The 13,976-nt window shown below is 40.7% G+C and overlaps 1 protein-coding gene across 1 annotated transcript in view; it reads right to left on the reverse strand.

Annotated features, from left to right (window-relative positions):
- The window catches only part of LOC122815136 (gastrula zinc finger protein XlCGF26.1-like), a 190,232-nt gene that overhangs the window by 130,461 nt on the left and 45,795 nt on the right, over nucleotides 1-13,976 (reverse strand). The window contains exon 2 of the mRNA XM_044087389.1: nucleotides 5,864-5,990. Coding sequence (XP_043943324.1) covers nucleotides 5,864-5,990 — 127 coding nt within the window. The remainder of the gene's footprint in view (nucleotides 1-5,863; nucleotides 5,991-13,976) is intronic.

The raw sequence follows: 13,976 nt of genomic DNA on the forward strand, positions 1-13,976 counted from the left end.
CGGCTAGGCTTAAAAATGCCCTTGTGGTCATTAGCCTAAGTGACAGAAGGTCTGGAAATAGATCCAAAATCCAGAGTTCTTACTGTAGACAAGGCAAGAAAAACAGAAACCAGACTTGTCAAGACCAATACGGGGCAATGAGGATTACTGTTCTCTTCAACCTGTTGGCTTTCTGAAGGAATTTGGGAATCAAGGGGATGGGGGGAAAGGCATGCAGCAGACCAGGAAACCAGTCGAGTACGAGAGCATCCCTCGGGGACTCCCTTGGTGGGGGGGATTAGGGTGAAGTAGCTGCTGCATTTTTTGTTCAGAGGGAAGCAAACAGTTTGCAGCAAAGCTGGTCTCATCTTTGGAAAATGTCCTCTGCTGCCATCTGGTTGAGGGACCACTCATGAGGCATGCAACTGCATCTGCTGAACTTGTCTGCTATCATGTTGGACTTTCCGTTGCAATAAGAAAGCGGTTGTATGAGATCACCCACTGCCACACTCTGAGCACTTCTCAACACAGAGGGTATGATCTGGTTCCTCCTGGTTTATGTACCAGACCACAGACATGTCGTCTGATTGAATTATGACCATTCCCAGAGGAAGAACAGTCTGAAATGCCTGCAAAGCTAGAAGCACTGCTCTCATCTCTAGGATGTTTATGTGTAGCTTGACCTCATCTGTAGACCAGGTTCCTTGGATTGTTTTCCCCAGATAATGCAATGCACTACCACCCTATCTGTGAAGTATCTGTGGTCACCATGGCCTGTAGTTGAAGGGAAACAAAGGGTCGACCTTGCGTCAACTGTTCTGACTGAATCCACCTTGAGAGGGTCCTTTTGCATGTGTCTGTTAAGAGAATTTGGTGAGGCATCGGTTGATGGATAATTGACCATTGTGCAGCTAGAAGCCATTGAAGTATTCGCATGTGAAATCTGGATACTGGAACTAACACTATTGCCGCAGCCATTGATCCTAAAGCTTGTAGAACATAATGAGCAGCTACCTTCTTGTTCCTGATAAATCTGTACGTTTGTCACCTGATTGCGAAACTTCCCCCCTCCACAGTGTTAATAATCATCTGAGTGGTATCCAGCAGTGGTCCTATGAACTCTAGTGTTTGAGAAGGGTCCAGACATAATTTTCAGTAATTTATGGTTATGCCCAGTCTTGTACAGATTTGAGTAACATCTTGCATGGATAAGTAGATACCTGGTCAGGGCAGATATGAGCCAGTCGTCTAAATAAGGAAACACCCGGAATCCTTGTCATCTCAGGTAAGCCGCAAGCACTACCATGCATTTGGTGAACACTCTGGGGGTGGTAGTGAGACCAAAGGGCAGTGCTCTAAACTGGTAATGACTTGCTCCCAGTCAGAGGCATAGTTATCTTCTGGAACGCCTGAGTTTTATATGCTAATACGCATCCTGAAGATCTATAGAGGACATCCAATCATCCTGTTTCAGGAAAGGAAGTACGGACTATACCGCGACCATTCGGAACATGCAACGTTGAACTAACTTGTTTAATTTGCTAAGATCCAGAATTGGTCTCCTGTCCCCAGTCTTCTTTGGAACCAAAAAGAATCGAGTAAGTTCCGAATCCTCTCAGGTCTCAGAGGACCTCTTGGAGAACTCTTTTTTTCCAGCAGTTTTTGAATTTGAATGACTGCTTGATCACTTTGACTGGGTGGAATGTCTGGGATTTTTCTGTTTGGGGGGGTTGTTGAGAGGAAGTTTGGTAACCCCTGGATACTATCCTCTGCACCCACATATCTGAAGTTATCTTTTGCCAGGCTTTCCAGTGCAGGTATAGTCGACCTCCCGATTGCCTCCAAAAGGTGGGCACTCTGGCCCCCTTTCAGGAACACTGAAAAGGTTTCCTGAAGAAAGACTCCCAGGATCCTTGGTTCTGCAGGCCTGCCTCCTCTGCCGCTAGGGCAGCGTCTTCTATTATTGTTCCCCCTCTGCCTCTGGGGGAAAATTCTTCTTATATGTCTTGGTAAGACCCCTGAGACTTTTTGAACCACATTTTTCTACTGCCTCTCTGACCTTTAGGATAAGGTCTCTGAAAAGCCGAAAAGGTCTCTGAAAAGCTGAAAAACATATGTCCATGGCAGAGAGAGTTTTACCTTCCTTTTCACACCTGGATAGCGTATCTTTGACTTTGGGACTAAATAATGAAGTGCCGTCAAACGATGCATTGACGAACGAAGACTTAAAAGGCTCCATAAAATCACATAGGTGCATCCAGACATGTCTGCTCATAGAAATGTCAGAACCCGCCTCTCTACTCGTTCCTTTGGCTACATGCGGGATGATCCTCATGAAAGCGTTAGGGTCGCTAACTGGGAAGCTACCTTCTCTCTTGCTGCCTCGGCTACTGCTCCTTCAAAGGTAGCTGACAATTCCTTGATCAGATCCCTTTGCAATCTGGTGAAATGAGATTGCAAGGCAAAGGTCGCTGAAGAAAACACGCACTTCCCACATCTATCTATCATCCTGGAATCTTTATTAGGAGCACGAATAGCTGAACTGTCCTCCAAAAGTTCCTTTTTGGTCTCCACCACCATGACCATGGCATCTACTGCAACCCCTTTTGTCCAAAAGGCCTTGTCAGGTGGGGAGGTAATTATTTTATTATTATTTTTATTATTTTATTCGATCTCTGTGGAATGGGTTTGATGGAATCCGGCTCTCCCACACCCACCAACAGATCAAACCTATGAGTCAGTGGATGGAGTCACCCAGGAGGTAGATGGTCAGGAAACAAAGGCCGCCAGGTATAACAACTTCTCAGGCAAAGGATTAATGGACTGCCAGCTGCCTCTCTGTTTCAGGAGCTCAAGAATCTCCACAAAGAGACATCCTCAGGAGGTGACCATGGGGATCCTTCTCCCACACTGAAGTTGGTGTCTTCCCTGGCTGACTCCTCTGTGGAGTCCAAATGCTTCCTCTTGCAAAGTCTCTTCCAAGAGATCTCCTCAGTGGGGTACTCTGGAGAGGTATCAAAAGAAACAGGGATACCAGGATGTGTATCCTGGTGCCTGAGGTCCCGCTGTTCCTGTGGAACATCCTGGGCAGATGAAGTACACAGGGTATCTTGATGGGACTGAGGATCTGAGGGGGGCAGGTGACCTTCTAGATGCAGTAGCAGCTATAGCCCTCTCCACAGCCCAAAAGGCTGACCGCTGCTGAGTGGAGGAGGATGCCAGCTCCGACAAGCCCTGCTTTTGGGGACAGGGTCCTCTCCACTCCAGAAGACAGTTTGCCAGGGGTAGAAACCAGAGCAGAGCTTACCTGCACCAAAGCTCCGAGGCGCACTGACTGCTCTGAAGACCTGGGAGTCGAGCACACTCATGGTTTACGAGGTTCACTATGGCTCCAGGAACTATGGCTCCAGGAACTCTCTGGCTCCAAAAAGGCTGAAGAGCTACGAGCAAAGGTCCGATCTGAGGAAAGAGACATGTTCAGACCAGAGCTGCAAGGCAACGGGCGTATCGGATCTGACAACTCCAAAGCATGCCCTGAAGTTGGAGGAGGAAGTGGGGGAGTAGATGGCTTGGATAGACCTGGAGCCGCATGGGTCAAGGGAGACTTAGTAATGCCCTGTGCCCACAAGATCTTCTGTTCCATCCGTTCCATGTCTTCTTCACTAAGGCTCCAGGTTGAATGGAAAGAGAACACTGATGGGAGATTTTGGTTTACTTAAAGAATGGAGACAGTATCCTCAAAGGGACAGGATCAATCTGGGAGTATGGAGTCCTAGAAAAAGTGTCAAAATAGGCTTAAATGGACTTCTTGTCGGATTCAGCATCAACAGATCTGCTCTATCTTTACTCGATAGAGTCAGAGCTGAAGAAGCCGGGTCCAACCTAGATGTGCTCAGCACCGAAGGCTCAGACCAAGTCACGGACTCCACAGACTTGGAAGATTTAGAAGTCTTAGTTTTCGGCTCTGAAGGGTCTGTTGGAGCCAAGGAAGGCCTCTTCTTCCACTGTCACTACTTTTAGAAGAAAGAGAAGAAGCAGGGCTCAAGTGAGCGGATTTAGATTTGGTAGAAGTTACAGGTTTTGACTGACCGCCAGAAATAGCCTCCTCAACAGCAGATGGCAACATGCCCCTTAAAAAGAGCTTATTTTTTCTTTCAACCAACACTCTGTGGTTGAAACAGTGGCATATCACACAATCTTCTTGTAGATGAAGGGGCCCTAGACAATCAACACACAGGGAGTGGGAGTCACTAAAAGGAATCTTTTGACCGCACTTTGTGCACTTTTTGAATACTGCTGGTTTGTCTTGTTTCTCCGCCATGTGGAAAATAAAAAGGGTATGGACAGAGAAAGAACACACACACACACACACACACACACACACACACACACACACACACACACACACACAACAGGAAAAACAAAGAAAAAGTTATATATGATATATAAATATGGAAAAAGGGAGACAGAGAGACTACTAATTATAGTTAAGAATACCTTACCTTAAAAGGTAAAAGAGAGGGGCAGTAACCCATATAAATGGTTACTAGTGGGGAAAAAAAGAGAGACTGAGAGAAAGTGAAAGTAAATTTGAAATATAAACAAGCACCAAACCAACACGGCTAGGCAAACATCTCTATTTATTTAACAAAATAGAAAGTAATAAAAGAGAGCGGTTTCGCGATAACACTATCGCTTCTTCAGACTAATAAACAAGTAGAAAAACATGAGTTTAGGGACATTAGAAACCAGAAAGATACAAATGCCTTAGCACAACATATTGGTTTGCATGACTCAGAACACACTTTTAAGTTCTTTGTACTCCGTTTTGGATGTGAGCATTAGAGGGGGTGACACATCTAATAAAACAGAAAGGGCTGAACAGAAATGGATCTTGCTTTTGAACGTAGAGAAACTGCCTGGTTTAAATGTCGTTTCCAGCCTTAAACCATTCTTGAAAGCATGCCCGCTTAAACATTAATGTTGTTTTTAAAACTTAGATTTTATTCATTTTTAAAACTTAGATTTTATTTGTATTGTTACTTTTGTATTTATAACAACTGTTGCATTGCTTGTGTGTGCACCTTTTAATTAATTTATGAGATTTGCATATGACAGCTGATTGGTTTTGCTTTCTTTTTAAACTCATGTTTTTCTACTTGTTTATTAGTCTGAAAAAGCGACAGTGTTATCGCAAAAGCGTTCACTTTTATTACTTTCTATTTTTTAAGTTTGGTACTTTTTTATTTCAAAGTTTACACAGTTTTCTTGTAGCACACCTCTCACCTGTTCCTGTGTATTTTTTACTTTTTGTAGAAACTTAAAGTAACCTAACAAAAGACAGTCACTATCAAAGAATAATTTTTAGAAACAAGGAGGAGATACAAAATGCCGAAAAGATAAAGAAATACAACTATATTATAATAATATGACCTGAAAATTCAAGAGCAAGCTGATTAGACCATGTCTTCACGAAGCGGCAAACGAGATCTGGGGTAACAGGGAGAGATGAATTGCGGGTAAGGTGAGGTATCCAACAGCTTTTTGGTTGCCATGAGCTTAGTAACGGCCAAGTCGGATGCGATGGATCAGATCTGGAATCATATGAAAGGACGAGATGAAAAATTTACAATATCAGATCAATGTATGCTGGCACCACAATGCTTACCAAATGGCAACACATGCTTTTAGCCTTGTACTACAGATTTCCTGTGCGGCTCTTACACCACTGTTCTTACCAACCAACAGGATATGTTCGAGCCACCTGTAACATCAAATCTTTCTGCAGCTCTGAGTCTACCTTCCTTACCTACTGACACAATGTGCTCATAGTTCTACGACATCACTTCCTTGTTTAGGTAAGATACGATTCCTCCTTACTTACCTAGTGATACCATATGCTCATAGTTCTGTGACATCACTTCCTTGTACAGTTCTTTTTCCTGGTCACTCAGCATCTTCCACTCTTCCCTTGAAAAATCAACAACAACATCTTCAAAGGTTTCTGGTACCTGAAAAACAAAGGAATTAATGTTTCTTGATAGTGCAAACATGAAAATGGAACTTTCCAAACAAGGAGTTAAATGTGATAACATCTGTTGCCTAAATTACATTAAAAAAAAAAAAAAGTGTTTTTATTTTGTTTACAAGTGAGACATGCATTTTCTTCAACATCTTAGCAACATCTTAACAACAATTACAAAGCAGAAAAATAACAGTCCCAGAAAGCCTGGAGAGGGAGCTCAGGGAGCCAAACTAATAAAACATAACAGTGCAGCACCGTACCTGTGTGGTAGTGGTGAGTCAGGGACACAAAAAGGTACTCCACTCATAGTGGTGCGTCAGGGACACAAAAAGGTACTCCACTCATAGTGGTGTGTCAGGGACACAAAAAGGTACTCCACTCACTTCTTGTGCTAGAAGATCAGGAGATCATGGGTTCTATTAATTTTCCAGCACTGACAATGTAGTGCAAGGAAAGGCGGGTGCCGGACTCCTGAATCTGTCACCATTCAGATGAAATGTTAAACTGAAATCTCATCTGCCTGAACTGTTGGTATCTCAGATGGAAGCAAAACATCTCACAGCACTTACTCCAAATAGCAAGGGATGTTTTGGCTTAGTGGGACTAACGCGGCCAACAAAGTTCATATAAATAAATACAACAGGTCTAAAGGTGGGTAGATAGCAAAACTAGAAGATGTCGGAGGCATGAAAAAGAACAGCTCAGGGTAATACATGTATAAATATGTAGTGAATGACAGACACAATGTGGGTATGTTGTGTTGAGCAGAAAACCATAATAAAATATCAGCAGCATTTAAATTATGTGAAAACAGTCATGGCAGGCAACGGTGATTGTAGAACCAGCTGTGTATTACAAACCATGACTGCATGGTGTTTTCTGGAAAAATAAGGAACCTTCTACTTAAACACATCTGTGCACCTGTGACTGGTAAGTAAGCATGATCAGAAGAGATCTTTCTGTTAGAGTGTCAATGCTACACACTGTCCTGTGAAATAATATAAAAAATGGACCCAAGTACAGTAAGAATCTTACAAACACTCATCACAAAACAGGATGTGGAAACCAGACAGCACATTTATGCAACCTGTGAGGATTTCACATAGGTAATGCAATGACCTGTGTAAAGGGAAAAGTACATTTTCTTCTAGAGGAAGCAACATAACCAGCTAACACAGGAATATGATCCGTATATACTGCAGCTAAGAAACATAGCATTTACATGCTATATTCAATACTGCAAAAAATGTACCATACAAAATGATGCCATGTAGTGTAATTATAAAAGGGACACAAACCAATAGTTAAAAACACAAACAGTAAGTGAATGTGCTCGTTCACTGAAAAAAAAAAAAGTTATTTTTAAAATACCTAAGATAATATTTCACAAATCAAAGACACCTGACAAACAAATTTACCAAAACCTTTTTTACATAAGCAGAATACTTACGTTATCTTCAGTGTTAACTAAATTATTTTAACTCAAAACTACCTGCAATGACGGGACTTACAAAAGGGGCTAATAAACACAAAGTGGGTACAAACTCATTATCATATTTATAAAGTTCTTTTACGCTGCTGACCGTACCTCTTAACTGCTCAGAGTTTCACAGAATTTCCAGGTGTGTGTGTTATATTTTCGTTCTGTTCCTCATAAAATTTGTGGCTTTCTATCAAATCAATGAGGACTGATGCACATTTGAGTTTCAGACTTTGGCACTTACATATTATTGCAACCAGATTTCCTTGGTTGCGAAATGCACACAATGATATTTTTTGTCATTAATGTTGTAGAAATGTATTATAATGTGTGTCCTTATAGCACAACACTGTCTTTTCTGTACTGATGTCAGTAATATATAAAAAACATACTATTCAAGTTTCTTTCCGTACTTCACTGCCAGCGTTTCTCTTCTTTCAAGTCCACCTGCTGCATGGTTCTTTCTCATGGCAGCAAATGTTGTCAAAGTACTGTAATACATTCTTTAGGGTACCATAGGTGTGGAAGTGTTTTACTCTTAGTCGTACAACACAGTCTTTTGATTATTCGAAGATGTGTTTGCATGATTTGCCTACTACAGAGGAGGACTCTATTCAATTATTTCAACAATGCCCAGAAAAAAAAGACTGTTTTCAAGCAAGCAATACTCACTGCAATTGCTGACAATTTCCCACCACACAATAACCAATTCACATCATTACAGCAGTAATGCAATCAATCATCGCTATAGTACAATCTGTGTTTTTTGGAACATGCCCCCTTCACAAAGCAAAAAACAATCACTACTCCCAGCTCTATTAAAAATGACCACGGAATCAGCTGTGAACATCATCCACCTTTCATAATGTAAAAACCATTAAAAACACAATGGTTCTTTACAGACCGATTAAAACCTTGGTTACAAATAAAAAGTAACTGGGAAAAGCCAAAAGACAACAACCAAAGCAAACTTTCCATCTCTGTGTATTTCTTCTGTGAACGATTCCTTCTACACTGTAAAAATATTCCAACAGAAAGTACGAGCTCAGCCATGACAACTCAAGCGTGCATCTGTAATGCACGGAAAACAGGGAGAGCATTTAGTAAATTGTTCCTGTTCTTGAAAGTAATGTAAACTTTCGGGATAGTAGTAAGGACTATGATTAGCAGTTTGAAGTGTTTCAGCCACTTGTTTGTCTGCAGGTATGCACATTTCGCAACCTCAAAAATCTGGTTGCATTAATACGCAAATACCCAGACTTCATATCCTTCAGAAAATGCATGCTAACACAAATTCTGTTATTCTAGCAACTTTATAAGTTTGTAAGAGCAATATTTAAAATCAGTTCCTATTTTTTTTGCCTTTGTCCCAATTTATTACTCTAGGAGCCCGAAAGGTATGGTGCAGACCGTACCTTTTTTTTTAAACACTTTTCCAGTTTCTTTTACCTAGCACAGGCTAAGATATCATTTTGGATGAATATGGAGAAGCTTGTATTACTACATTAATTTTATTAGTTCTATCCAGTTTTCAGTACAGCTGACAACAAAAGCAAGAATTTTGAAGTTGTGTGTTATATAACAACATATTAGGTAGTTGTAAAAGTGTAGCTTCATGAAATAGTTTGGAAAATTTGAAAATATCTGTCTACTAAATTGGACAAAAATGTTCTATACCTAAACAATAGTCTATAATTTTACATGTTTTTTGTGCTCCAAATCTGCTTTTGTGGTTTGTCTGCATCTTCAAAAACTATGTATATTGTACTTTATGAAACATTTGTGTGTGACCGTCAACTTCAGAAACTGCATATGGGACTGGAAATGTTCTATGAGGAAAAACTTTCATGAAAATAGTTTACATAAACCAGAAGTAGACGTATTAGTAGAGATCATTAAAATAACCTCTTTTCTTTACCATTTATAGGTTCATAGGTTGGTACTAGGCTATTGGCCCTAGGGCCTATATAAGCCTAGCCAAACGGTACCCTGGCTTTTGCCAAGAAAATTATTTTCCTGTGCCCCTGTCAAGCAGAGCCATAGAAGTGATTCCCGGGGTGAATTTCCTATCTCCCATCCAATCATCAAGATTTGTCTTGAAGAGTGCTAATGAGGAGCTTTGTTTGATATAGATAGGTAGTTTGTTCCAGAGTATAGGAAGTCTCTGGGACAGGAAACTATCCCTCCAGCATGTTCTGTTTATTGTGGTGACAAGGTTTAGGTCTCTAGAGCGTGTAGCTCGGAGGGATTGGGATTTCTTTAAGTGGAGCATGTCCAACAGCTCTGGGTTTCACATAGCTTTGTATGTTAGTTAGGCAGAGATCACCTCTGAGTAGGAGATATGCGACAGAGTAAAGCTGGAGTTTGTTTTGAGACGGTCTGCGTAGGACAGCTGTTTGAGGCCAGTAATCCTCTTTGTGAAGTATTTTGGCGGCCTTTCCAGTTGTTGTAGATGTCTTGTGAGATACATATCAAAAAGGGCGTTGTACTCTATAATGGGTCTAATGAGTGATGAGTAGAGGGGAACAATGACCTCTTTTTTTGCTGGATGAGAAACCTCCTTTTGTGATGAGGTGTGCCACGTAGAAGGATTTCCTGACTACTGTGGCGATATGATTATCAAAGAAGAGACTATTGTCCACCAGTGTTCCAAGGTCTCTTATCACACTTTCGGTGTTAAGTAGACTATCGCCAATGTGGTAGTTCATGGGTACAGAGTTTTTACCAAAAGGGATGACAATGCACTTTTTGGCATTGAGCTTGAGGCCAGACACCAGGCATCTGTCTCAGTGAGTCCCTTTTGTAGGATGTCCACATCGTTAGGAGTTTTGATTATGGCTCCTAGTTTGCAGTCATCTGCGAACTTTGTTAGCCAAAGACCTTCTGTGTTAGCCTGTACTTCAGAAAAGTAGATACAAAACAGGAAGAGGACCCAGGACTGAACCCTGTGGTACTCCACTTGTCACTGGTCTGAAGTTGGATTTAGGGTCTGCTACTTTAACAGTGTGGGTTCTGTCAGTGAGCCAGTTGGCAACCCATCTTGTGACGTAGGGATTTATACCTAGTTTAGTGAGTTTATCTATAATTCCAGAGTGAGTGATGCTGTTATCTAGATAGATGAGGGTAAGTTGGTTCACACAGCCTAAGGCTTTGGTGACCGCTTCAAAGAAGTCCATCAGGTTTGGGAGACATGATCTGCCTTTTACAAACCCGAACTGGGTAGGGTCCAGAGTTTGGAGATTACCAATGTCATTGTTTATAAGTTCCATGATGATGCATTCCACAGCCTTGCAGACCAGGCTCGTCAGGTTGATGGGGCGGTAGTTCCTGGGGTCCATGGTGGCTCCCCCTTTGTGGAGTGGGACAATTGTTGATGTGCGCCATTCAGTGAGCACAAAGCCTGAGGCTATGATTGAACATGGTACTTAGGTGGGGTTCCAGTTTGTTCTGCAGTTCATGTAGAATGCAACCTGGGATGTTATCAGGTAGCATGGATGCTGTGTTCTTGGCTTTGGAGAGAGTGTGTTTTTTTACCTGTGCAGCCGTGATTACAAGAACTCTGCTTTCTTCTGGTATAGAGATGGGCCCTTTAGGGGGTGACAGAGTGGTAAAGTTAGCAATGAACCTGACAGGATGTTGGTAATAGTTGGTTCTGTACATTTAGTGCCATTGTGCTGTAACTCAGAGCAGATCTGAGTTTTGCCACTAAAATTCTTGACATAGCTATAGAATGCTTTGTGGTTGTCTTTAGAATCAGTGGCAATTTTGTTTTCGTAACTAGCTTTGGAGGATTTTATGAGGGATCTCAGCTTCTTACTGAGGCTGACCACAGAGTTCCTCCAATCATGGGATTTTACTCTTTTTTGCAAAAGTTTCTTTCTTCTGTTGTTGAGTTTGTTTATGGGAGGGGACTACCAGACTGGCTTCCTTTTTTTTTTTTTTTTTTTGGAGGATAGCATCTTGGTTCTGTTAGGGATTGCACGATCTACACACTCGTATAAGTGCTTATAAAGTGCATTTGTATAGGATTCAGCAGTCGTACTTCTATTGTCCGTCAGCATGGGTGTCGTGAATTTTGCCACTTCTGTTTTAAGATGCGTGAAGTTGGCTTTGGAAAATGTTTTTATAGTGGTTTCCCTAATGGGGGGGTGGGATGTGGATCTCTAGGGTGATTAGCTTATGATCGGATCTGACCAACCAGGAACTGACCTCTAGTGTGGAACACCGGTTGCCCATGTTGGTAATGACCAGGTCTAGGATATTGCTGCCCCTGGTGGGGGTGTGGTTAAGTTGATCCAAGGCGTTGGAATTTATGAATTCCAGAAAACGCTGAGCACAAGAGTTGGTACATGAGTAGTTTTCCCAGTTAATGGTGGGGTAGTTGAAATCGCCCATTATTAGGGTGTTGGGTTGTACCCTAATATTTTCCAGTGTATCAAGAAATGAGGAGTGGGAATCCTGGGGCATGGTGGGGGATCTGTAGCAAGCTACAATCTGGATTGCGGTCTTGCCCAGAGTTAGTTGCACTTGGATAATCTTGGATGCATTATGCTGAGCAACTAGCCTGGAGGTGTGGATATCCTTAATGAATATGGACACGTCTCTGCCTTTAGTGTTTCGGTCCAGGTTAGGTGGCCGAAAGGTGTGGTACGAATTATAGCCTGGTAATGCAGGGGTGCTCTCTGGGGCCTTGAACCAGGTCTCCATCACTGCACAGATGTTGATGTTCTCCATTTTAAGGAGTGCCTCGAGTGAATGCATTTTGAGGTTTAGACTTCTAGCATTATGTAGCATTACCCTCAGATTTTGCTTGCTTGTACCCGTTACAGTGGTGAATTTGTCATTTGAACCTTGCCTAAAAAAGGCACTATTGGGGTGGCAAGAGCCGAATACAAGAGTCAAATACAATAAACAACCTCACAGATGAAGGTGTCAGCCTTAAAAGATTTAGTTAACAACAAGGACATTAGAATTATGAAGGCGGACAAGGGAGGGAAGGTAGTAATCATGAATCTTAGTGATTACATGACTTCATTAGAGGAATTATTAGAAGACAGAAAAACATATATAAAGGTCAATTTAGACACAGTGTCCAAGAAATTTAAAGGTTTAGATTCAATTTTGTTTGACATGTTTTGCCAGGGTGAAATAACTAGGATGGATTACGAATTTTTGTATAAAGAACACCCTAAATTAGCTTTATTTTTTGGAATTCCAAAAATACAAAATAATGATACGAAAACATCATTGAGACCCATTATTTCGGCAAAACATTCAAAGACTGAAAACATTTCCATCTGGTTGGACAAAATATTAAATCCCTTAGTCCAAAAGTCTGAATTTTACATTAGGGATTCATGGAATTTGTTGGAAACATTAAGAGATATAAGAATTAATGAAGGAAATCTGTTTTTGGTACCTTATATAAGAATTAATGAAGGAAATCTGTTTTTGGTACCTTAGATGTGAAAAATCTATACACCTCCATAGATCAGGAAATAGGTATTGAGTTTATGAGGGAATACCTCACTAAACACACAGATTTTCCAGGAACTAAAACAAATTCTTTTTGTACCTTGATGGAATTAATTTTGGACAACAATTTCTTCAAATTTAACAATAGCATATACAAACAAGAGTTAGGGGTAGCAATGGGGTCAAGGGTGGCCCCATCTTTTGCAAACATCGTAATGGCCAACTGGGAAATTACTTTTTTGAAAACAAACCCACTTTTTAAAAAGGTCATTCTGTATCGTAAATACATAGAAGATTTACTATTTATATGGAAAGGACAACATGATGAATTCATAAAACTGGCTCACGATTTAAATCACAGTACTAATTCTCTAACTTTTCAAATAGGAGATTTTGGTAAAACAGTCACTTTCTTAGATTTAACTCTCACTATTGATGATGAGACAAGGACTTTTGTTAGCAAAATTTATAGAAAACCTTATTTTGCAAACAGTTATTCACACAAAGACAGTTTACACCCCATACACATGAAAAGGGGAGTAATAAAAGGCCAGATTTTACGGTTGAGCAGGTTAACTTCAGAAGATGAAACTTTTCGTAAAGAATTATTACTCCTAAGATCTCTTTTTATCAACAGAGGGTACTCTGGAAATTTTATAGAAAAAATTGAGAACGAAGTTGTGCCACTTAGAAAAGGAATAGCTAAGCCTATACTATTTTCAAATGAGATTTTAGTAGGTGAACCTGTAGTGTGTAATCAGGACACAACAAAAGATAAACAGGTAAAAGAATTTTTGACAGCCTTTCCACTACCAATAGTAAATGAAATATGGTCAATAAGATCTATCATAGAAAATAATTGGAAAGTAATTATGGGTAATAAGGATTTGGTTTCTATTATAGGTCCAAAACCTAAATTTACATATAAGAAAATTACAGATTTAAAACTCCTACTAGAATCAGGAAAGAATGTTAGTACCAACAACAATTTGGATAGGAGATGCACTAATAAGAAGG

This window comes from Protopterus annectens, chromosome 11.part0, assembly GCF_019279795.1.
Source record: "Protopterus annectens isolate FY-2018-M chromosome 11.part0, PAN1.0, whole genome shotgun sequence".
In the NCBI taxonomy this organism is placed as follows: Eukaryota; Metazoa; Chordata; order Ceratodontiformes; family Protopteridae; genus Protopterus; species Protopterus annectens.